This window comes from Monomorium pharaonis, chromosome 6 (assembly GCF_013373865.1).
Source record: "Monomorium pharaonis isolate MP-MQ-018 chromosome 6, ASM1337386v2, whole genome shotgun sequence".
Lineage (NCBI taxonomy): Eukaryota > Metazoa > Arthropoda > Insecta > Hymenoptera > Formicidae > Monomorium > Monomorium pharaonis.
In genome coordinates, this window is record NC_050472.1 from 1883547 (window position 1) to 1906431 (window position 22885).

The following is a 22885-nucleotide window of genomic DNA, read 5'->3' on the forward strand; positions in this document are numbered from 1 at the left end:
TGCATTGCCTGAGCAATTACAATAGAATCTATATATCATTACTAGAAGTTGTAATTATATAGAAATATACCACAGGCAATATCGCAATTCTTCTGTAATTGTTATCCTCTAATTGTATCAAATTACTAAACTCCTTGACATTTCAATTTTCCTCTTGTTTTCTTGTACACGGAGAGAATTTCCTTTTAAAATTTATCCTTAAAATTATGGGTGCCATGAGACTTCCATAAAACTTTTACTAAAAGTAAAATTCTTCGAGGTCCACGTTGTCCCACGACTATCATGATTTTGAGTGTAAATTCTAAGAACAAATTCTCCTCCTGAAGAAAAACGTGAAATAAATTGCTATATATATATAAAATTGATTTCAGAGCACACGTTGATTAAAGCAGCACAGGTCGACTAAAAAATCAATCTAAAGAATAAAAAGTTTCTTCTCCTCATGTCAAATGTCAAATCCCAGGAAACAATTCATAACGTTCGTCTTATCTACAGTGCATCAATTTTTCATCGATTCGGCGTATATGTGTGTGTATGTATGTGTATGCGCAAGACAGAAATCGGCGGTTGTCGCAATTTCGATTCTCTTTGCTCTATCCCTTTCGCCGCGCATGCATGCATGCAACGTCATCAGAGTCGCGCGATTAAAATTACAACGTTCTGCGGTCATCTTCCGGAGATTACAGTGCCTGCACTTTTATTTCGTGACATGTCTCTCTCTCTGCGGAAAATAGCCGGTTTAAATGACTCGGAGCTCATCACATCAAAAATAACATCGAATTAAACTCCAAGGGTCACGGACTTTTTCAGAAACGAGTTCCATAAGTGGAAATCCTTCAGCTCTTGCTAACAAATTTATTTATGAACTAACTAATTGTAAGATGTTTCGCGAAATACTTTTCAAACGGTTTTAATTACGCGAAAAACATTTTAGTTCTACAAATAATTTTGAGTGCGAGATTGAAAGGGCAAAATTTTATTTCATTAAAATGCGCTGTATTAATTCATATGCCGCGCGTTAAAAAACTCCGTCTACATCTAATTATCATTATTTTTACTTTATGCATTTATTTCCCCGTACATATCGCAAAATCAATATTCCTGTAAAAGTCAAGTTGCGTCACTTCTGCTAGATTTTACTTTATAATGTATGAACTGACTAGCTGAGAACGGAGAGGAGTGCTAAAAAAAGCTGGTGGTATTTAATAAATCGTAAGCAAATGCGCGGCGCGACGGTCTCCGCGCGCGACATTTGTTTTTAGCCTTATCGAAGGTTAAAAACGTCAATGTTTAATTCATAAAAGGAACAGACAGCCGGCTCGGCTCGAGATCGCTGATGCCGGTTCAAGAATCATGGAAACTTTCATTGAGGCATTAATCCGGCATAATTTATGAGCCGCCTGTACGGCATGGGGCGGAAAAGACCCCGAAAAACGCTCCGCTGAAGATTTAACGCACCGCTGTCTTCGCCCGTCGTAAAAAAAAGTGGATCGTCCTCTTTTTCCCCTCGCGCTGACCTAGTGGAAAAAGGGGACGCGCATCTCGCGCGATGTAAAGAAAGTTTCGTAGAAATTACGGTTTTAACGAATGGAAAGGTCGCGCCGACGAAACCCGACCGGGAGAACTTCGCGAAGCGATCGGAAACGAAAGGTAGACAGGTGAACATCGTGCATTTTACTTGGCAATTTTGTCACCTCCTCTACGAAGTTTTCCCTTATAAATTATGCAGGAGAACGACTGTACGCGTTTTTGTGAGGACTGGGTTCGTAGACTCGCGGGTCCCCTTTGTCGGACAATAGCGATCCGAAGAGACTCCTAACCCGTTGAATTTTATTCACGTTATGTCAGCATGTCCAAAGGAAACGGAGGCGACAAATCCGCTTCGATCGCACGGTTTTTAACGATTCTACACAAGTATTCGCGATGTATGTATGTACACTCTTTCTTTCATTATTTTAATTTTCGTGATCTTTAATATACATATATTAAAAATTATTTTTAAAAACCAAAACTGATTAGTAATAGTTAAAAATGGAAAATGACTTACAAAATCTTCACTTTTATAAAAAAAAAAATAAAGTTTATAATTCTATCTCTCACTCTCTTTCTCTTAAACCTCACACTTTAGATCATCTTCCCGTCAGAATTCAGAATAACATTTTTCCTTTTACTCATCCTTCCATTATTTAATCCTTTTAACTTTACATTTTAAAACAGAAAAATTTTTACTGCAATAGCACATATTTTACTTTCATAAAAGTTAGAAAAAATTAATTGATAAAATTGCGTTTTTAAAAATCAATTTTTAAACTCTAGTAAGTAAATTATAAACCTTTACGCACTGTAAACCATCATAAAGTATAATTTACAAACAAAAATTGCCAGATTATTTTCATCAACGCTGTGTTAATAGTTGAAAACGGCGAAAGAAACTTCTAAGTGAAAAATTCGCGAAATTTGAAATAACCATTCAGATCAGCTTGGCGAAGCCGATTGTACTCGAATTCGATCGAGCGGATTGTACTCGTATTCTCCGGATAAAGGTGTGCACATCTCCCGCGCGTGTATTTCTACCGATCTTCTCAGCGACATGGCACTCTCTTCGATTCAAGCAAGATTTTGTATTCCTCGCGGGCCGTCGATGGCGTCGAGAAGCGTGCGTAACAGCTCTCCGGGGAACCCGTTGTCCTTTGTTGAAAGGATTCACCGTGAAAATTCGCAGACGAGGCGTATCGCAAATAGGCCTCGTCTTAGAGACGCTACATCATCGATAACAGCATTGTGCATAGAGATGCTGCGTCGCGTTGTAATTTACATGCAAATAAAAGGGAAAGGACTCGAAAAGCACCCGGGACAAATGGAGCTGTTTCACACTAGTTAAATGTTGTGAAAAGAAACGGCAGCAACAAGGTTCAGCGCGAAAACTTTCCCACGGCTGACTCTTAAAAGCTCCTCGCGTTTACGATGTGATCGACATGAAAAATGTAAGAGATCTGGAAATGTGATATAAATATAACATGTAACCATAAATGTTACGTGTAATTAAGACGTATTATCATATAAATATCTTGTGTATATAAAGAAGATAAGAAAAAGAAATTTAAAAAATAAAGATTTTGAGAATTTTACACTTGTTCAGCTTTAATTACTGTTTTTGATGTTTAATTAACTATCCTTATTTAGAAAATTACCAATCCATCTGTAGAAAGTACCAATTAAGTTTTAAACACATACTAAATACGTATACCGATTTATACCAGAAGAATTACTTTTAAACAAATCTGACTTTCTCTATCTGCTCTGCACATATTTCTGAGACTATATTTACGATTACTACATTCTAGCCCATTCGATACCCTTCGAATCTTTCTCAAATCAACGTCAAGCCAAATTTCTTCGGTCATAAAAAAAGAACTGGTCGTAAGATGGCGACAATAACACCCTCCTCAACGTGCATTAATGTTATGTGGATCGTAAAAAAGGTCGTGTGACAACACATTGTCACGACGAGTGACCCATTGGCATTAGCGGCGCAACAGTACGTGTTTCTATTGACTTCCATCCGAGAAAATCGTTCCGCGAACTAGCAGAGGTTCCTTCCGGGCGAAAATGTGGAAAAACCCTGGACGCTGGAAGAGTTCACCTCGTAAAAAGAGCGAAACATCTGCGGTAAACAGCCATTCGGTCGTCGCCACTGGAAACGTACGACTGCCGTTAGCAAAAGGACGAAAAAAAAAAGAAGAGGTGGAGATGTGTCGCTTAAATGAAATACCGTAAACTCGAAAACCGCGCATTATGGCAGCGGTTTGCCCCATGAAATAGCACAGAACCAGGTTTTCACATACAACGAACTTTCTGGTCAAAAATGCTTCCGTAATTTATATGAAATTTTCAGAATTCATGCTTTTTCAAAAATAGAAACTATACATGTTCTGGAGCGCGAAATTCTTTTCTTAAAATCTCTTTGTATCCAATATTGCTCTTCGAAAATGTTATAATTATTTTTTATTATTACGGAATTGAAAGGAGGAAAAGAAGAGTGCGCATACACACAGTTGTTATACCAGGTCAGTCACGTAATCCAAACAATTCGCTCGCGCGTTAAAAAACGATGCCGTGGTAAATTTATCTTATCGGCGCAAAAAATTTCGTAGTAAAAACACGAGCTTTAAAGACAGAACAGAGAAGAAGTTAAATTTATTCAAACGTCAGGTCCGTCAGCGACAGATCGAACAGAAATGATTTAGACAATTATTATGATAAAAGTTAGTTTTCACATCAGCGCGCTTTGAATAAGTGCAAACTGAAAGCTGAAGATGCATCGAATGCTTCTTCTCAGCTGCTCTCAACTGCGGCGGAAGCAGATAGAAAAATTCCGATAGTTCCAATCTCTACCGTCAATCTCTCTCATCACGATGAAAACAATCGCCAATAAAAAGAAATAATAATAAAACGCGAACAAAGATCTTAAGCTGGATAGTCGTATGCAAAACTTTTCGGCATCGCATTTTACCGACTGCTACCTAAGGAATGCACCTCGAGCAAGAAATTCTTGTAGCCTTAATTTTTCTTTACTATTTGCAAACGCAACTATGCAAAAATTTCCAAGTTTTATAAATAGAATACGTTATTATGCAGAATTTAGATAAGCTTTATTTACCGACATTTAACATTTTAGCGCAAATTATCATTGTTTTGTTCAAAAACATCCGTGTGTAACATATTGTAATGTAATGTACTTATTCTCACGTTATTTTACGGTACTCTCATGTTACATTAAATATATTTTATGTTATTATTTTACACGTAAATATTATATTCGAGCAAACCTTATTTTTATCAAAATACCGCAGTATAAACTGCTTATATAAATTCTGCTACTATAAAAAATTTTATGGCACTAAAAATTATTTGTAACTCAATGTTTTTCTGCTCATTTTCGCAAAATAGCGACTAATGTATCCTTCGCGAAAAATTAAGGCCACTTTATTTGACTAATTTTATTCGACTAATTTTATTTGACTAACTTTTTTCGGATGTAGCACCTTTGGTATCGTAAAAGCATATTTTTTATAAATATGTTTCAAACGTATGCAAAGGAAGCCCACGCGTATATCCTGACAGCATCCTAGAACATCCCATCTCAATCTCTTCTACGAATATCTAATAACTACGAATATCTAATAATCTAACGGATAATTAATCATCTCAGAGAGAGGACAGGAATTAATCACATCTTCATTAATATTCCGTGTTTATCCTCCGGTTACGTACGGATCAACACTCGACATCCGAAAAGACTCGAAGATATATTTGCCAGATATCCTTCGTGCGATAATATTTGTGGATAATTACATTCTCGTTCGTTAATCAAGTAATTGTAATAAAAAGATAATTAAAAAATCGATGAAAACGATGGAATGCGCTTAGTGTTGCGACGATCCTCACAACGTTACGTGCGCAGTCCGCTTTATATCTTTGTAGTGACTCGCGACAGAGGACTAATACGTTTGCATCAATTAGCCCGCGTTCGTGCATAAATCCGCCGCTTTATGTTCCCGCGACGCTTATCTTTGCGGCGCGGAGACGCGAACGTTAATCGCGTCCCTTAAAAATACGTGACTCCGCATTCGTTGCGTTTCATTAAGCCACGCCGCGTTTAATTACCCGCACCGCTTCCCCGCGGCTTCGCCGCGTATTATGCGCTTCATTGTCGTCCCGCGATTCCGGCGCTTTTGCGCCGCGCGAGCGCGGAAATCGCTCTTCGACGCGTTACGATGCGACGCGACGCGCAAAACAAAAGAAAAATAAAAGCGAGATAAAACGGGGAAGGAAATTAAAAGCGAGCGTAATCCGCTGTGGCCACGCGGGGAAGATGGGCTCATTTATATACGCGCGGTTTAAGCCGCAGCTGCACTATCTTCGCGTAACGCAAAGTCGCATTTTCGGATCTTTTTAATCGCGACCGCTCCGCTGTCGAGCAAAGTCTGACGTATTGTAGGAGAGAAATCATAATTGCGTTTCAGTGTCGAGAATCATGGATGATGGCCCGCCCTTCAGCAAATCCCAAAACCCGAAAAATACCTGTGCAAATTTAATTAGGCGCTTGGTGCTAAAGCTCGCAAGTCATTTCTTCGTGTCAAGAGACGCGTCGAGAAACGTTAAGCTAATATTTACTACGGAGACGATAACACGGATAATTTGTCGCTACTTGGTACTCCATATCAACAAAGGAAAAACATGATCTTTTTGAATAAATTCAATTAAAGGATTAGGATATATAAATATTATTATATACTTTTGAATATAAAAAAATAGCTGGAATTCTTGAAATAAATTTATGACTTCGCGATTTGACGATGCAGATTCAATAAATTCTTACAAAAATTGTCAAAAATAAGCTCCCTTCATTTTAATATTTGTGATAATTTTAAAGATTATTGCAATAATAATAAGCTTTTTGATGGATCAATATCCTGTTCGAGGAAATGGCAGACTAATTAATACAAAAAGGTTTTCGTGTGCACGTCAGATTAACGTTCGTCAGTTATAACTGTACAGAATAACGTCTACAGACAAGTTCTACATATCACGATGTCGCAAAGTGATCTTTCGGCTAAAATCAGTGCAAAGTTCTGAAGTCTGCGGATTGAAACTGCCAGCTATCATGTGTTGTCAGTCAGAGAAGATCTTGTAAGTTTGACGATTTTTTTTCTCAAATCTATTACGTAAATATTTGACTAAAATAAACTTAGCTAATATTAATCTAATTTTTTAATTTTTTCACAAAATGAAAATGTGATTATTGCAAGATAAAATATCGAAAAAAAAATATATATTTGTATAAATGTATTTTTTTATATACAGTATACTATAATAATTCAGTTGCTTATCTCGGTAACAAATTTATTATTATATTTTATCTGAATTTATTTAAATTGTAGACTTTTTATACTTAATATGGCACTGACATCACACATTGGGCTATCAAAGACGGCAAACTCAGATATTGCGGAAATTTTGCATCGGCCTATAAGAAGTCTAACATTTCCAAAAAACAGTAATATGGGTGTAAGTATATGTAAAAATATTGTTAACAACATTTTGTAACAATAAATTGTGCAAGCAATGATTGCATGCAAATGGTGCTATATTAATACATTTCATGTATAATTCTTTATAAACATATATATACATATCTTTTTTTAAAGCATTTTATTATTTATCAAAATCTTGATTTTAAAAGAGAAAAAACTTAATTTAAAAAAGGAAAAAAAGGTGAGATTTTCTTAAAACTTTTCCATTTCCGAAGAGAGTGCAATGTAGAAGTAAAACTGCACGGCGATTATGTGATTAACGTTTCTTTTGTAGATTTTTGTCGCTATCGCGGTGCCGCTCGAGGATCCTCTGAGTTCGATCTCACTATCGTACTTTTTCGAGGCTAACTACAATTTACCACCGAACATAACGTACCTCGAGCCCTGGACGCAGGTAAAAAGGAGGAAGCGAAATATCGAGAGAACCACAATCTATCGAGTTTTCGAAAGTAAATTCGAGAGGCAAGTTTGCAAACAAATAACTGTGCGTTACGACCGCATGTGAACCTTCCCTGATATAATATTGTACTTCCGCGTTACCTTACGCGCGCACAATATTCGTCTGATCAAAAATTCGAAGATTTGATCCAATCTACAACGTCGTACACTAATATTGTACTTTCTTAAACTGAAAACAACCGATCCAGCTGTCTGCTAAATAATAGGGATACAATCATTAAAAAGTAATAAAGTACAAGACTAACGCTCACTCACGTGCTACAAATGATAACGAATTCTCTTTGTAAATTCTTGGCTATCACGAAACTTCGTCGTTTCTATCAACTTATTTCGATCTCTAATCGCGTTTGACTTTCTCTCGTTCAATGTTCGACGACCAATACGTGCTGGCGTCTCGACAAAATAGATAAAATCAACCGTCATTGAAAACCAGTATGTCGTAAATGATCCAATTGACATATATGACACGATAAAATTGATCGGGGCCGTCGATTATTGCAACCCGAATCGACGTTGATCGCAGATCATACGCGGGGCAAGAAGTTTTGCCAAGACGCTGCGGCAGCGAACAGAAAATCAGCGGAGAGATTCGAGAGGCGAATGCACTCCCAGCTCCATTTTACGAGCATTCAGAGCATCTGGGAATTGCGTTACATTGCTCGACGCGGGTGTACATAGGTACCTACGAATTACATATGCGTACGAGCCTTCAATCCGGTATTTAGAGAATCGTAAAGCGCAAGGTAAACAGTTGTTGCCGCAACGATGAGCCGTGCGATCTTCTCTCGTTTCTCCGCTGATTTTTCCCCCTCAACCACCCTCGGATTCCTCGCCGCCGCGCTCCGTAAGCTCTCCTTGATTTTTCTCTCTTTGCCGTAGCTCCGGGTATTCCGGAAGGGAGTGTCTGCTGAGAGCAATCTGCGAGACCTCGGAGTTTCCGCTCCAGCATAACGGGCTGATCGGCGACATCATGCACGTGATCTTCACGTAAGTTCTGTTGTTGGCATTAACTTAATATATGGCGATAATAGCCGAAACTTTATAATAAATTCGTATCATTATCTGTGCAGTTGAAGCAACAAGGTTGAAATTATTCCTCTTCCGTATAACTGTTTTTCGAATTATTTTTCTTTAAAAAAAGTAAATTACACGTAGCACTAGAGAGAAGCAAGTTATTTCTGGTTACCAGAAGGATTCAGAGAGAAGCTTTAAACTTTTGCGTACGGAAATATTCATAATGTCAGAAATTCTTGGCTGTTCTTTAACATTATAGCAAGTTACATTTTCAAAGCCTGTTAATAATAGCAAAGAAATAATTCCGCCTCAATCTCCTTGTTATTAGAAAAAGAATATACCAAGCAATTTACACGCAACGTCGTTTTCAGAGATGAAACTTATAAAAATCTCGGTTATAAATTCGCGGTTGAATCTTCACTCCCACAATGCGTTACACGGTATTATTCGGTCGACCATCGCGTAAAACGGGCCAAAAGATGCAGACGCGGGTTTACTCTTTTTCTGCAAAAAAAGAAGAAGAGAGAAGAAAAGAGAAATAGGAGCGCCACGCCGCTCGCGGGCCTCTTTTTTCCCGGGAAACGCGGCGTTCCAAGGCGCTGCAAATTGGAGTAGATACGCGCCGTAGAAAAGCAAATTTGGCTTCTCCTCGCAGCAATCCCCGCCCATCTACTATAGAGACTGTGCATCCGCTCGGCTCGGCTTCGACCCCTTTCTCGCGGGCGAACAAGCTCTCTAACCAGGAACGTATGAATAAAGGACACGGACCCGCGGGCGAAAACGACATTGTCATCGTCGTCAGCGTTGTCGCACGCCGCGACGAACGAACGAGAAGTCCCCTACGTGCGGAGCACAATCGCATAATGCATTAATGAATCGCGTATCGCGTCTCTGGAACGACGTGTGAGAGTTCTCTCTCTCTCTCTCTCTTTCTCCGACTTTCGTGCTCCTATTCCTACGTGCTTTTGTTATATTATGCAAATGAGCGCATGCCTCATTGAGAACGAGTGCATGTAAATGAGTTGAAACTCTCGCCGAAGGATGTGCTTTACTATTTCTCAATTTTCATATAGAATATTCGCGCTTGAGGTTTCTTAATCCCTCGGACATCTCGAACGGGGCCTCCACTTCTACTAGATATCAGGGCGAGTTCTGCTAACGACCCTTTTCGGATCTGAGGCGAAAGATGCAGCGAGCGCGAGGCGCACAAACGAGAAGGGAACGGTCGTCCTCTCTTTAAGATTTTTGTATCCCGACACGAGAGACACGCAACCCTGCGCATCGTCGCATCCCAACGATGATAACGACAATGCGCGTCTGTCAGCCTCTCCTCTCTTTCTCTCCGCGCAAGAACAGCCAAAAAGAACACAAAGGAAGCTCGTTTCGTTCTTAGTGCCACGCTGCCTAGTAACGTTGATGCGTTATTACACTCGGTCCAGGATGCATCCTCATCTCTTTTTGACTGCCAAAAGAAACGCGAAATTACAAGGGGATTCCGTGTCTCTTTCCGTAAACTACCGCGGCTAGAAAGTATTCTTCCTGGGAAACCGCTGATCACAACAAGTCATAAAAAATCAGAACGTTAAAAATAAGATGCGATAATAATATCTCAATACAAAATAACGAGAAATTCCATCGTTTCTATAAACCAAAAAATAGTTACTCCATTTTTTTAATGTTTTATTTTTTCGACGCTGAGATGTAAAAAACCCCAACGGTGACTATGCTCGGGTAAAAATTTCTCCGTTGTAATTTGTAGAAAAGATTTGGCACAGGCGAGTATTTTTATTATTTTCATCGGCCAAGAAATGCCAAATAACTTTGATCGGTCTATACGAGATAACGAAGTCGCAAGTTATGCGCGGCGTTCTTAAATTTCAATAAAACCAGTAATAAACTTTTCGAAACGCCCGGCACTCCAGCGAACGGAGGTCGAAAAGCGCGGAACGATATCGCCCATCGGATATTCCAGGACGCGTCCTGGGATGCATTCTCACTCCCGCGAGGCCGGAAAAAAGTTCGCGAAACATCACTGTGAAGGGAAATATTTTTCATTCGGTTCGTTTTCCAACACGCAGGATATTCAAGATTTATCGTCTCTCATCGAAAGGGAAGGGGAGATTCGCATACTCCCCCAAAGAGAGACAAGGAAGCGCGGAATTGTGAGAAACGAAGATCAGAGGGGGGACGGGGGAGAGAGCGAGTGGAAGACAAAAAGCAGGCGAAATAAAACTCCTATCTCTGTAACAAAAAATAATATAAAAATTAGAATGGTTTTTTTTTCAAAATGACGATTATCATGCAAGATACCAATGTTATTTTTACTGGCCATCGTTTACATTGTTCACAACATTGAACACGAAAAATGAGAACGGATGGTTGTGTTCGTGTGATTACGAAAAAATGTTTCTTCGGTTTATTATTCGCAATGTATTATCGAACGTACACTCTCGTGATGAAAGCTTTCGGCTAATTTCCCCGAAACGCTGAAATGTCGAAAGATCGTACTAAATTAATATAATAATTATAATATACTTACAATGTAAAATATAATTATAATAATTATAAGATACTTGTTAAAGCGTGTCAAACGTGGATCCTTAAGATTCTCTAAACCTTTGTAAACGCTTAATTACCAGAATATGTAAAATTAAATTTTTATAATTATAATAAATGTTTATTTAGTTTTCCTCTAAAAATCTTTGTGTATTATTTCTAAACAAAACAAAGATATATTTTAATGTCGGAAATTTTATGCGGAAGGAAATTCTTATGTAAGTACTGCAAGATGACAGAGAGATTGCTGTGATTTAATTATATAAGAGAATTTTGCTTGCAGACCGAGTACTTCGAGACACGAGGGATTGCCGCGAGATGTTGTCGAGGCTGAACTGGTTGGTCGCAATGGAAGCTGCTCCAAGTACCAACCGCAATGCCCATTGGGACTCTTCGACTTGATTGGAGTCCTCGCGTGATCTCTGAAAAATCGTCGCAAGTTTACCGTGCCACTTTCGCAAAGTAAACAGCCTAATTGCGTCACCGTTGGAAACATAGACTCGGTGCCTGTTGGAAATTCACCTCGGAAATTCACAGAGAGAAACTCTACACTGGATAGAAACATGGACCGAGCCAGAACTTTGAAGACATCGCCCAACAACGAAATCAAGAATTTTCTGTTTCTAGATGCAGATACATTTCGCCATACACACGTACGTACTGTAAATAACACATAAAAAAGGATTATGTTAAAATATACATTTTTGAAATTTTCTTAAATAAAAGTAACTTTTCATAATTTATAACTTAATTTTTCTTTTGCGACCAATTTTCAAATTTAAACATGTACAATATTCCTACACTAACTGACAAGTCTATAATAAAGTCTTCTTTATATAATCTCGTTCCATATTCCCACGCCAAAGATTTTACTGCTATCCCTTGTTACGTCGCAAAGTTATTAGATCCTCAAAGCTTTACGCTGAACGGAAACCATTATTTTGCTCTCACACGACGATAGCAAACTAAGAGTCCTACGGGTACATTCATCGTTTATTCGCAGTTTATTACATAAGAACCTTCCGCACATTGAAACGGAAACGAAGAAACGACAAACGCCGTATTATCGAATTATCGCGGGAGAATGTATTTATATACTCGCTCGTAATTGCCATGTGATCGTAAATCTGAAATGGACGAAGGATAAGAGTTATTACCACATTTCTCCAGCTTAGCTTCCGTATCTGCTCCTAAGCGAGGCCGCGTTAGAGTTAATGCAGGCTAGGGGAAAAAACTCGCAGAGAAAAAATTATACCCTACGACGATATCATAATGCAATTTTCTTGCCAAACACTAATACTCAAGCAATTAAAATTAATTTAACAAAATAAATTGTATAATTATATGTTGTGCTATTAATTTGTCATAATAATTACTACCGGCAATCCGTACTGGCACGCAATTTATAAAAAAATGTATTTAATAATTGATACAGAAATATTACTAAGCACCAAGATCCGCTTACAATTAAATTGAAAAATGATATATTTCTTCTCATACTTCAAAGATTTTAAATATAAAAAATGTTTAAAATGTGCTTCTTTCTTGCTTGTTTTCTTGCATTTTCTAAATATGCAAAAATAAGAAGTTATTAAATTTATAAATCAAAGTCTTTTTTAAACTTGTGCGGTGAGTGATTTTCAGGCCAAATGTTTTTAAATTTTCCATTTTCCTGGATTATAGCTCGGGGAGTTCATAAGAAAACCACATATTGGCCGACGAAGAAGTTTCGCGACAATAATTCAAGCGATAACTCGCGCGAAATAAAATTTCACAAGGAAAATTCGTCGAAAGTCCGAGGACCGCGCTGTAAAATTTCTGACTTTATATCCAAAGTTTCCCAAAAATGCACTAAATTTTACAATTGCTATAGATAGAGAAGTCCAGGGAATTCTGACACCTGAAAAGCAAAGCCGGGCATTTTACAGCGTTGAATTCACGAAAACTTTCGTCTCGTATAAGAAATTTAAAAGCAATGTGCTCTTCTACACGTGAATTGTTTATACGCAACGATATTCTTTATTCTTTGTCGGTACCCTGTCAATTTCTTTACGTTACAAAGTTAGGCAATAAAATTGTTGACGCAATCCACAATGCAATCTTCTCGCGCGTAGATGGATGTAACATATAAAATATATAATTGCATCATATATTTAGTTCTAAAATTCTCTACATCTTGATGATTTGCATGAAATACATTTTCAGCTGGGAAAGAACAGCGCTCATCTTTCGCTTGATTTCCAGTGTGATACGGAATACATTTGGTCTACACAGTTCGATCAAATCAGTATAAAAACTGCCTTTATTATAGTATACAGACGCGTTCGCATCGGAGACGACAAAAGTATTCAAATTGTGTAAAAATAAGGTTATTCCCGATGCATGAGCGCGCCCTTAGAAAACCCGCGTACAACGCACTTGCCGGGAAAAACTTTGCGCCTCCACCGAAAAGTTTACGAAGTCGTAAATGTTGAGCTCGCGTGGAAAGAAAACGGCTCGAAGACATTCTTCTGTCTCCTTGACATTCCCATTCCCGTCGACGTAGTCTTGACGAAAAATATATCGTCTTCATGCGCGAACAAACTTGATCCGCGCGGAAAATTTCAAGCGAGTCCAGCGCCAATCGCTAATTAAATCGCTAAAGTCTATTCGAGTGATTCGAGCGATTGTGCATAAACCACGATAATTCGAAATTGATCTCTTCTGATTCAATAAATATCACAAATCTCTCCTCGCTCTGTTAGCGATGATTCCCATTTCACATCGATTCTTTACATTCCTACTAGCATGTAACAGCGACGTTATTAATGTAACATTTGTGTTATGATAAGAATTGAATTACTTTCCGAACCAAAATCAAGTTCGAATAAAAATCAAGAGGAAGTCAACGAATGGTCACAGCAGGACCTTGGTGCTCAATAAAACTTTCTTGTGTGATTTTATCGGGAGCATTTTTATTTGACCACAGAATCTTTGATAGGAAAAATTTATTCGGTATTCATCAAAGAATGCGATCGTACGGATAAGAATAAAGCAAGGTATTCTTGACAAAAGATAACAGTAAAGTTCTGTTTGAAAGAAAAGATAGAAGAGTTTGTCCATTTTTTGTGTACCTATACAATATTGGAAGAAGCAGATTATCGCAGATCATGGCTCTAAAACTAAAAAGACCCATTTCGACATTTTATTGTCGAAGATTCCAGGAAATAAAATTTGATTTTTGCAATTTCCGAGATACGACTCAATTTATTAGCATTTTAAGACGTTCCTCGGATAAATTGCGACCCTTTCGTGGGGGTAATACGTACATCATTCTGGAAGCTTTCCTCTCGTGTGTCTGGAGTGATCGGGATGCGGAAGAAAAAGGAAGAAATACGAGACGCTGCTTCTCGCGCCGGGGGCGAAGTATGCTAAATAATCTTGACGGATGACTCACGCGAATATGATACGCGACATGATCGCCGCCGTGCACGGCTCGTCGCTTGGTTTTCACATATTCTTCTATATAGAATACATATATGCATATACAAGGCGACACTGACGTCCCAGGATAGCCCATTCTGAGGCAATGGAGCAAATGTTCCGTCATCGTCCCGCACGATGAATGATGTTTGGCGAGACAAATGAGGTGCCCCTAAGAGCAATAGCGTCGCGGATAGGAAGTGTCCGCACGTCTCTCCGTCTATGTACGTCCCGGAGAGCGTTTCGGAAGTTCGGTCGTTTAAAACACACAGCTTCGACAGCTAATTGAAAAACTTGGTCGCGACAATGTAGATAAAGAGTAATGTGCGGTTAGATAGGAGTGCACGTTCGACAAAACAATTCGGAAGAGAGACTCCGGCGATAATTGATTTGCCGAGTAATTAATAAAACTTGACACGTTATTGTGTCAGGTGGCATCTGGCCCAATAAATGTTGCGTTTATTTAACGCTGTCCGGCACTTGACGCTCATGTCACAAAGGAGCTTCCATGCCATTCACGTACATATTACGTTATGATAAATTATATAAGATAAGCGTGAGTATTGGAGAGGCAAATCCGGTATGCAAGAAATAGGTAATTTTCGCGAACCTTGTCATTCATTCCTATTATGACACCAAGACAACGTCCGTCTTACTGATTTAATTAATGTTTTATAAATTCATTAATTTTATTATTACATACTGTCACCGTTTATCCGTCAGATAGATACACGCTTAGTCGCTTCCGGCGCTCGACGTTTTTCTCACCAGGGAAGAAATGGGGAAAGTGACGAATGGGGAAGAAATTGGATTGAGTTTGCGGAAAGAGCGTCGGTTCCTAAGTGTTGCCGACAATGAACAAGAAATCCTCCCCCTTTAAGTTGAATGTATGTTTCACCGTACAGTTATATGAATAATACAATAATTTTATCGGAGGAAGTTTATTAATATAACAACGTGTTATATTATGTAAAAAATAAAGAAAACTAGAAAGAAAAATCGATCGATATATTTTCTTATCTTACTTAAATTGTTAAAATTGGATAACACAAAACGTGGCGATAAAATCAAAGAGAATCAAACAAATCACATTCGACAAAAATTGTTGCCTTTACATTTAATTAAAATAAATAGGCTTTCAGACCAAATCAATTTCGTAATGAATCGAAAAAAAGTGTCGATTGTTTCTCGTATACGAGAGAATTGATTTTATTCTTCACTCTCTCAATTTAAATTAGTCGACTTCATAATTAGTGAGACCCAGAGATAGATTTTCTCTCAATTTTTCAACGAATTGAGAAGAACACCATTATTTACGACATTGATTGTCGATTCACCGCTCATCTCCCATTCGAGACTTCGAAGGCTAACAGGCGATCCGACGTTAAGCGACTGCGAAGGCCTCTAATGTCCCCATCAGCATACGCCACGGGGATTCGATATGCGCTACCAGCTAAGCGTAGACGACAGTATGCAAATTTCTCGTACTCGTCGGATCGGATTTAAATGTGGCGCATCTCACGAACGATCGCGTCTACGTACAGTCCGGTGCATCAACAGAGAAATGAACGCTCGTCTACGACGTAAGGACACGATTCATCGGATCGTTTTGTCGCTCGTGAACGTAAAACGATCGAACTACGTGATTCCGCGCTAACTACCCTATAGAAAAAAATACGCCTTTAGGTATCTCCGAAGAAATTCGGTCGACGACGACGTTCTGCAACCGTGTGTATCCAGGCACACACGACAGGGAAACTCGCGCAAATGATACACGTACGGAATCCGATTCTCTCTCTCTCTCTCTCTCTCTCTCTCTCTCTCTCTCTCTCTCTCTCTCTCTCTCTCTCTCTCTCTCTCTCTCTCTTGCACACGGGGAAATGCTACGCTTATTGAATGGGAATCCCGTTTAAGGGACTGAGCGACAGCCGGGACGGAATCACGGAAGAGTGCACCTAATCAATCTTCGGAAGCAGATAAGATGAATCGTCCAAGGGAAGCAATTGTTAGACATCGCCGAGCGGACGCAATTAAATTATCGGCGATTTGAGCAATGTCGTTCGTCTGTCGGCGACAGCCGGTGCGGGGACAAGTTCGCAATACCGTCGTAAGTGAATGTGATCTTTTTTTTATCTTCCCCGTAACGCGATTGCGGCATCGAGTAAAATCGAATGTCCGGGGGAGAATGCTTTAATTACCTCGCCGAGCACCGCGAAATATAATCTCGGCAGCAGGTAAATAGACCCCCATTGATAAGCCCTCCTCGACACGTGTACCGAGCGGATATTTGCATATCGGGTTGGGAAATTCGTATGCATAACTTTGCGCGTGTGAAAGTTCACGAAAGTGAGGATCCTCGAGTGAATCGGCGCTATCAGCGGAGAAACCCGAGGATACTCCGGAGAAGTCTCCTCTGCATGCGAATCTCGACGACGAGTTTATCCCGCCCCGCCGCCCACGAGGACTATTATTGTTTGGGATACTTCTTAAATGGGCGAATCCCGCGAAAGTTCAGCACTTTCCAAAGAGAAGAGTACGCCATCGCGCGCTGTTCTCTTTTATTAAAACGCCGATCCTCGAAATATCCAGCAAATTCGAAGAAAGAACGTAAAGGAAATATTATTTCCGACTTTTCGAGTCTTTTTTTTACGGGGAGCAGGATGAAGGGTTCTACTTGCGGGCAGAACTGCTTTTGCGCACAAGTTATTGATCCAAATTTGGCGTAGATCGTTACCGCCTTTGCGGAACGATGTCTCTGCCAATCCGGTTTCCGTCACACTTGTCAACAACTTGTAGTTTATTTTCCAAAACAAAGCCATTGTTATCGATGTCGATGCCGATGCCGTATCGATTTCGAAGAAAGCGACTGGAAAAAAAAACTTGATATCGAGATTAAAAGACAATTCCTGGCGTTTCAAGGAACAAAAAGAGACCTCGGATCTACTCCGCTCCACTTCTGAGATGCACAAGTCGTTTTTCAATGTCGCGCATTCAATGCGCGCGCGAGCGATACACCGGTGCGATATTATTTGACGGGCATTATTCGCGCGGCGCGAAAAGCCGACCGGCGCGGCGACGCGTCGCTGGAAAAGGGAAAACGCGTAATGACGAAGTCTCGCGTGATTAATCTCCGCCGGAGGAACAAAAGTTCGGGCCTGCAAACTTTTCCTTGTTAAATATGGATACCGGTGACAAAAATTCGCGGCGCAACTCCGCGGGCGATAATGGCGAAAAGCGAGGGCGCGCGATATATACATACAGCGACGATTCTCTTCACCCTTCATCCAGCGTGGAGTGCCAGCTAACGAGCCTGAAACTCAAGTCAAAGTCCTCCGCGGGAGGAGGAGCGGGAGAGAGCGTTAGGAAAATGTCTCCGCGGGTGTTAAGAGACTTTACCGCAGCGCGACGTGGAAAATGTACTTAGATTCGCGATACGCGCTATCGCGGAATTCGTATCGCGGGGATGTAAGTGTGAATATAAAGTGGATACGGGCTAGAATAATCTTCCTGAATTTCAGGGGGAAACGTGTACAGCAAGAAGTTCAGACAGACTCATTAAGCTCGAGAAAGCAATTGAAGCTCCGCTCGTAGCTTTTGTAAAATGCATAATAGCCATGAAATATTACAATTTGCGGAAATAAATAACTCTGTCGCTCCACATCGCTTGTACTATTTGATGAAGGTATAATTAAAATTTCCTTAAATAGAATCTCGGTTGTTTGATTATTGCTATTATTAAAATTGTAATTATTCCTACCGTTTCCTTTAACATACACAATTGTCATTTTACTAAAATGCAATGCGATATTTAAGCCAACATATTCAACAAAAGATATTGTAAAACTTAACAAAACAAAGTCAGGAACTGATAGATATATTGAAATATTCGACTAATTCCGATAATTAATGAAGAGACGAATATAATTTAAATAAGCTCGTTCCCTCACTCCATCGATATCATATGCCATATTTCGCGAAGAGCTTTTTTCACGAAAGTGCATCCAATAGTCTGCTACATAATTCACTAATCCCCCGAATGCCCCACAATTCACTAATTGAATTGTATTTATCGACTGCCGTACTAAATTCGAAAAACGAAATTAACGCTAAATTGCTGTATTCTCTCCATATATTGAGAATAATGAATTAATTCTTTACATAATGATGTAAATTACGAAGAACTGTATCGATACAGTTATAATTATAATTATTATTGAAAATATTAAATAATTATTATTAATCTTGATGATACTGTCATCTCAATCGAAAAAAAATCATATAAGAATGGTATACATAAAAATATAATTTCGGCACACACAAGTTTTTTACGCGACAAACGATATATATTGCTTTGTTACAATTGTTACAATTTTGTCTTAAGTAATCACAAATTTTCCAATCCTCTTTTACGTCTTCTGGAAATGATACATCTGTCATTTCCATAACACTCGTGACAACGCAAAAACGCAAAAAAGAACTGCAAGAATTTTTTGCAAAAGAGAACAAATAATTTTTTGTAAAACCGGATGTGAGAAAAGAGGCCGGGAAGGGAATAGAAGCGGAAAATAACGCAATCTCATTTCGCGCGATAGATTCTCTGAATTCTTTGTCTTAGAAATTTCACGATGATTGAATACGTGTCACATGTAAAAAAGAACGGTAAAAAAAATATTCCACGCTAAGTTCTGCACTAGTCGCGACCTTAATTTGACTGACGGATTCTGATTGATGAATCCAGTGTCTACTTCTCCTTGGCAAGGAAAGGAAAGGAAAGTCATCGTTTTCAATTTTCGACGTTATGCATCAATTTTTAAAGAAACTTCCCGTCGAAAGCGAACGCGATGGAATAACGGACAGCGAAGAGCGGTGTGATTGTCGCAAACGAAAGAGAAGTGAAGAAGGATGCGAAAGGGATCATCGGCGACATATTTCAATCTTCTCTTTTTCCGCGACGGCGGATCACGCGTGTCGCGGATCGGCCGCAGATGGATTTTGTACGTACGCGAGCGAAAAGTGACTGCCCCGTCGATGGAAGAGACAGGTCGAAAATGTCGAAGGATTTTATGTCGCGGCTGAGGACGAAGAGCTTGATTGTGACTCTCAGTCAGTTCCCGGCGGGTCCGAGGGAAATTGCATTTCCTATCCGCGTACGTCTGGCGAACCTCGCGTCATTTCGTTTAAACAAGCCGCGACCGTTCCGATCCTGTCCTCCATCAACCCCCGTCTGCATTGCACGAAGGGCCCTTTGCGCGAAGGCTCTATATTTTGTGGGAGCCTTAGCCGCGCCGTTCTGTGTGATGGACGCTTTGATTACGGTCCGGCAAATAATCCCGGTGTACCATTTTCGGCGCTTACCAAGACGAAGTTCAAAACGAGGGAGAGAATGAGAGAGAGAGAGAGAGAGAGAACGTTGCAAGCCGAACAAAGTCCCCGACTCGAAGCCTTTAATCCTTTTTCGTGTAATTTATCTTTCACGACGCGTTTTCTCCCCTGTGGTTGTACTTGATTAATACGCCCGTGGTAGCGAGATAATGTAAAAGAAGATATCTCACGGGGCCTCGTAGATAGAATATACATTGATTATTTTACGCGAATATAAAATAGTTCGCGAAAAACTACGAACAACGTAATAATGTAACGACAGGTTTTTTATTCAATTTAAAAATATCATACAGATGTGTTTCTCAAAAATACCCAGCCTCTTTATATGTTACTATTAAAATCATTTTTTACAAAAAATAATTCAAATTAACATAAATATTCAAAAATAAATTAAACAGTAAGTTAAATTTACTTTGTAATTTATATGAACAAGAAATGTTATTCGTCTAAAAGTTCTATCGATTGTGCATAGTATTAAACCTTTTTATTTTAGTAATTTAAATTATTAACCGCTACGCGGTTATTTAAACATGTCTTATTAAAGATTGATTATAAAAAATACAGTTAATAAAGCAATACACTTAATATCGTTAAGTGTGCTACTTAATGCGTCTTCAATATCAAAGATTTTGACGTTTTTCCTTTTGCACAAGCGCGCATTTTATCCGGGAGCAAGAAGGTCTCTGCATTGAAAAGGTCCTTTTAAATCGGACAATTTTAAATTGCGATTCCAGCTACCGACCATCGAAGAAATGCACGTTTCTCAATAAGAGCATGATCGAGCGAGAAAGGAAAAAAATCGCACCGTGTAAAAGATGCATGAGCTCGCGAAGAAGTACTTGCATTTCAAATACGTTTGATACAGACGATAAATATTTAAAATTAGTTTCTCGTTGTATGAAAGTCGTAAAGAATCATATAAAAGTATATATTAAAATAAAAATTTATAAAAAGATATTAAAATAATACATTATTTTTCTATTACTAAAATAACATTTTTAATATATACAACTACAAATTATACGAACATTAACATCTCTAATTTATTTAAAATCTTTTTCCAGTTTTAGTTGAGAAAGAATCGGAGAATATATTTTAATAAAAAAAATATCTAGTACCGTATGTCGCTTTTGCATAAAAGAACAAAATCAAGGCTTCATTAAAAATTATTATTCCCCAGAGCTTGGGGATTTTATTGCTCTACTTTCGGAGAATAGCCCGAATAAAGTCCGAGAATGCTAAGTCATCTAGAAATTAGTGTCGCAGTGTCATTAGTCCCAGTTGCCAAAAAAGGTACAACCCTGACAAAGACAAAACTCGGCAGCTCTATTCGCCGACCTCAATTCTCTAAGGTCGATCTACAGCGAGGGAATAAAATCGTATCCTTACTGTCCAAAGGTCCAGGTATATGTACTACGTATATTCGATTAAGGGCTGACAAAGCTAATTTGACGAAACGCAGATTTGGGACCGAACGTGCTAAAGGAGGACCAATGTGGGAGCTGATGATAGAAGAGAACGGATTCTTAAAAGAAGAAAAAAATAGACTTCGCCTTCTGGTATACTGGAAAGTAAAAGATGAATTCTAAAGAAGACGGTAGGGAGAGTAGGAGGCACCGTATGGGTCACTCGACTGAACCGGAAGATCGTTCTTCAGGAGCGCTCTTCAGGAACGCAATCCGAAAGCTTCAGGAAAAATCACACGGGCACGTAGAGGATGCTGAAGCAGAGGGAATCAAAGTGACTAGACTCTGACGTGAGTTTTTCAGAAGATTCATGAGAAAAGAGAAGGGCGTTTTCCTTCCATCCGACGATGTAAACCCGGACGGACAATATTATGCGCTTCAGTGATCCTCAACCGTCAAAAGCGGTTTCAATTGCCATTGCGCAAAGGTAAAAAGTGTTTCGCGGACAATCTTAAAGAAGATAGCCACTGGCGTCGTCTTATAACCAATTTACTCGGAGGAATTAATTACGGAATATTACCGTGAACGTTCATTCGTTGGAGCTCTAAATATAATTTCAGAATATTTTTTTTTAATTTCTGAAAATTAATTTTACGAGGCAATTACGAACGGCACGCAATGTTCCCAAACCCTTCTCTTACGGGAAGAAATAGGTCATTTTATGAAAGAAAGTTTGCGATAATTTTCAGACTCGCCGAGTTTTCGAATTTAAATTAAAGTTCCAAGCCTTTTGATCAAAGTTGCGATCTTTCAATTAATAATGTTAGGTCAACATTGTCGCGACTTCTGCTTAACGTTATCGAAGGAATAGTTCTCGATTTTTTTCTCCTCCCCCGCGAATAACGAACGTCACGCATTCTCATTGAATTCAGAAACTAATTACATTCCAGTCCGGAACGAAAAAGCCGGAAGGAGAGCTTTTTCCAGTATTAATTAACGCGAAGTTATTGGTTCCACGTGTCAATTTGAGGACATCCAGATTTTCCAGACTATATGCTCCGTTCAATATTTAACGTTTTATATATATAGTATTCCATCACAATGTCACATCAACGTTAAGTGGCAGATGTCCCTGGACTGATCTGGAATCAAATTTGTCTTGCTATAAATAACTAGACGCCAATTACATATGATAATACCTAATGAGCGTCCGACATTAGCGTTTATATCTAATACAAATTGATAATATAAACCTTGTCTGTAGAATAAAAATCTATTACAATCTTATCTCGTAATATATCCGGAAAATACTTGAAAGTAGAAGAGAACGTTCTTCTTTACAACTATATTCACACTGGAAAGTGGACGTTTAATGCTTTTATAATGGTGTCGAGTCAGCGTGAAATAACGGCACGGAATTTACGTGTCGATCTGCCGTCTTTATATGGGATTTTCCGAACGGAAATTGGAAGCAGATTCTGAAATACGCAACCACGATGGGAAAGGTCG

The 22885-nt window shown here is 39.0% G+C and overlaps 2 protein-coding genes across 2 annotated transcripts in view; one reads left to right on the top strand and one right to left on the bottom strand.

Moving 5' to 3' along the window:
* LOC105835684 overlaps window positions 1-22885 on the bottom strand; it is a 58580-nt gene that overhangs the window by 11365 nt on the left and 24330 nt on the right. The window lies entirely within an intron of this gene.
* LOC105835683 lies at window positions 2049-12540 on the top strand. Its single transcript, XM_012679169.3, has 4 exons — window positions 2049-7071; window positions 7372-7559; window positions 8436-8543; window positions 11410-12540. The coding sequence occupies exons 1-4, from the start codon at window positions 6961-6963 to the stop codon at window positions 11543-11545; spliced, it is 543 nt and encodes a 180-aa protein (XP_012534623.2). The 5' UTR covers window positions 2049-6960; the 3' UTR covers window positions 11546-12540.

What these genes read in the sequence shown, in the direction of transcription:
- LOC105835683 (XM_012679169.3), top strand. Translation starts at nt 6,961, where the DNA reads ATGGCACTGACATCACACATTGGGCTATCAAAGACGGCAAACTCAGAT. An exon ending in TTCGAAAGTAAATTCGAGAG is followed by an intron (nt 7,560 to 8,435) that starts GCAAGTTTGCAA and finishes TCTTTGCCGTAG; the next exon opens with CTCCGGGTATTCCGGAAGGG. An exon ending in ATCATGCACGTGATCTTCAC is followed by an intron (nt 8,544 to 11,409) that starts GTAAGTTCTGTT and finishes TTTTGCTTGCAG; the next exon opens with ACCGAGTACTTCGAGACACG.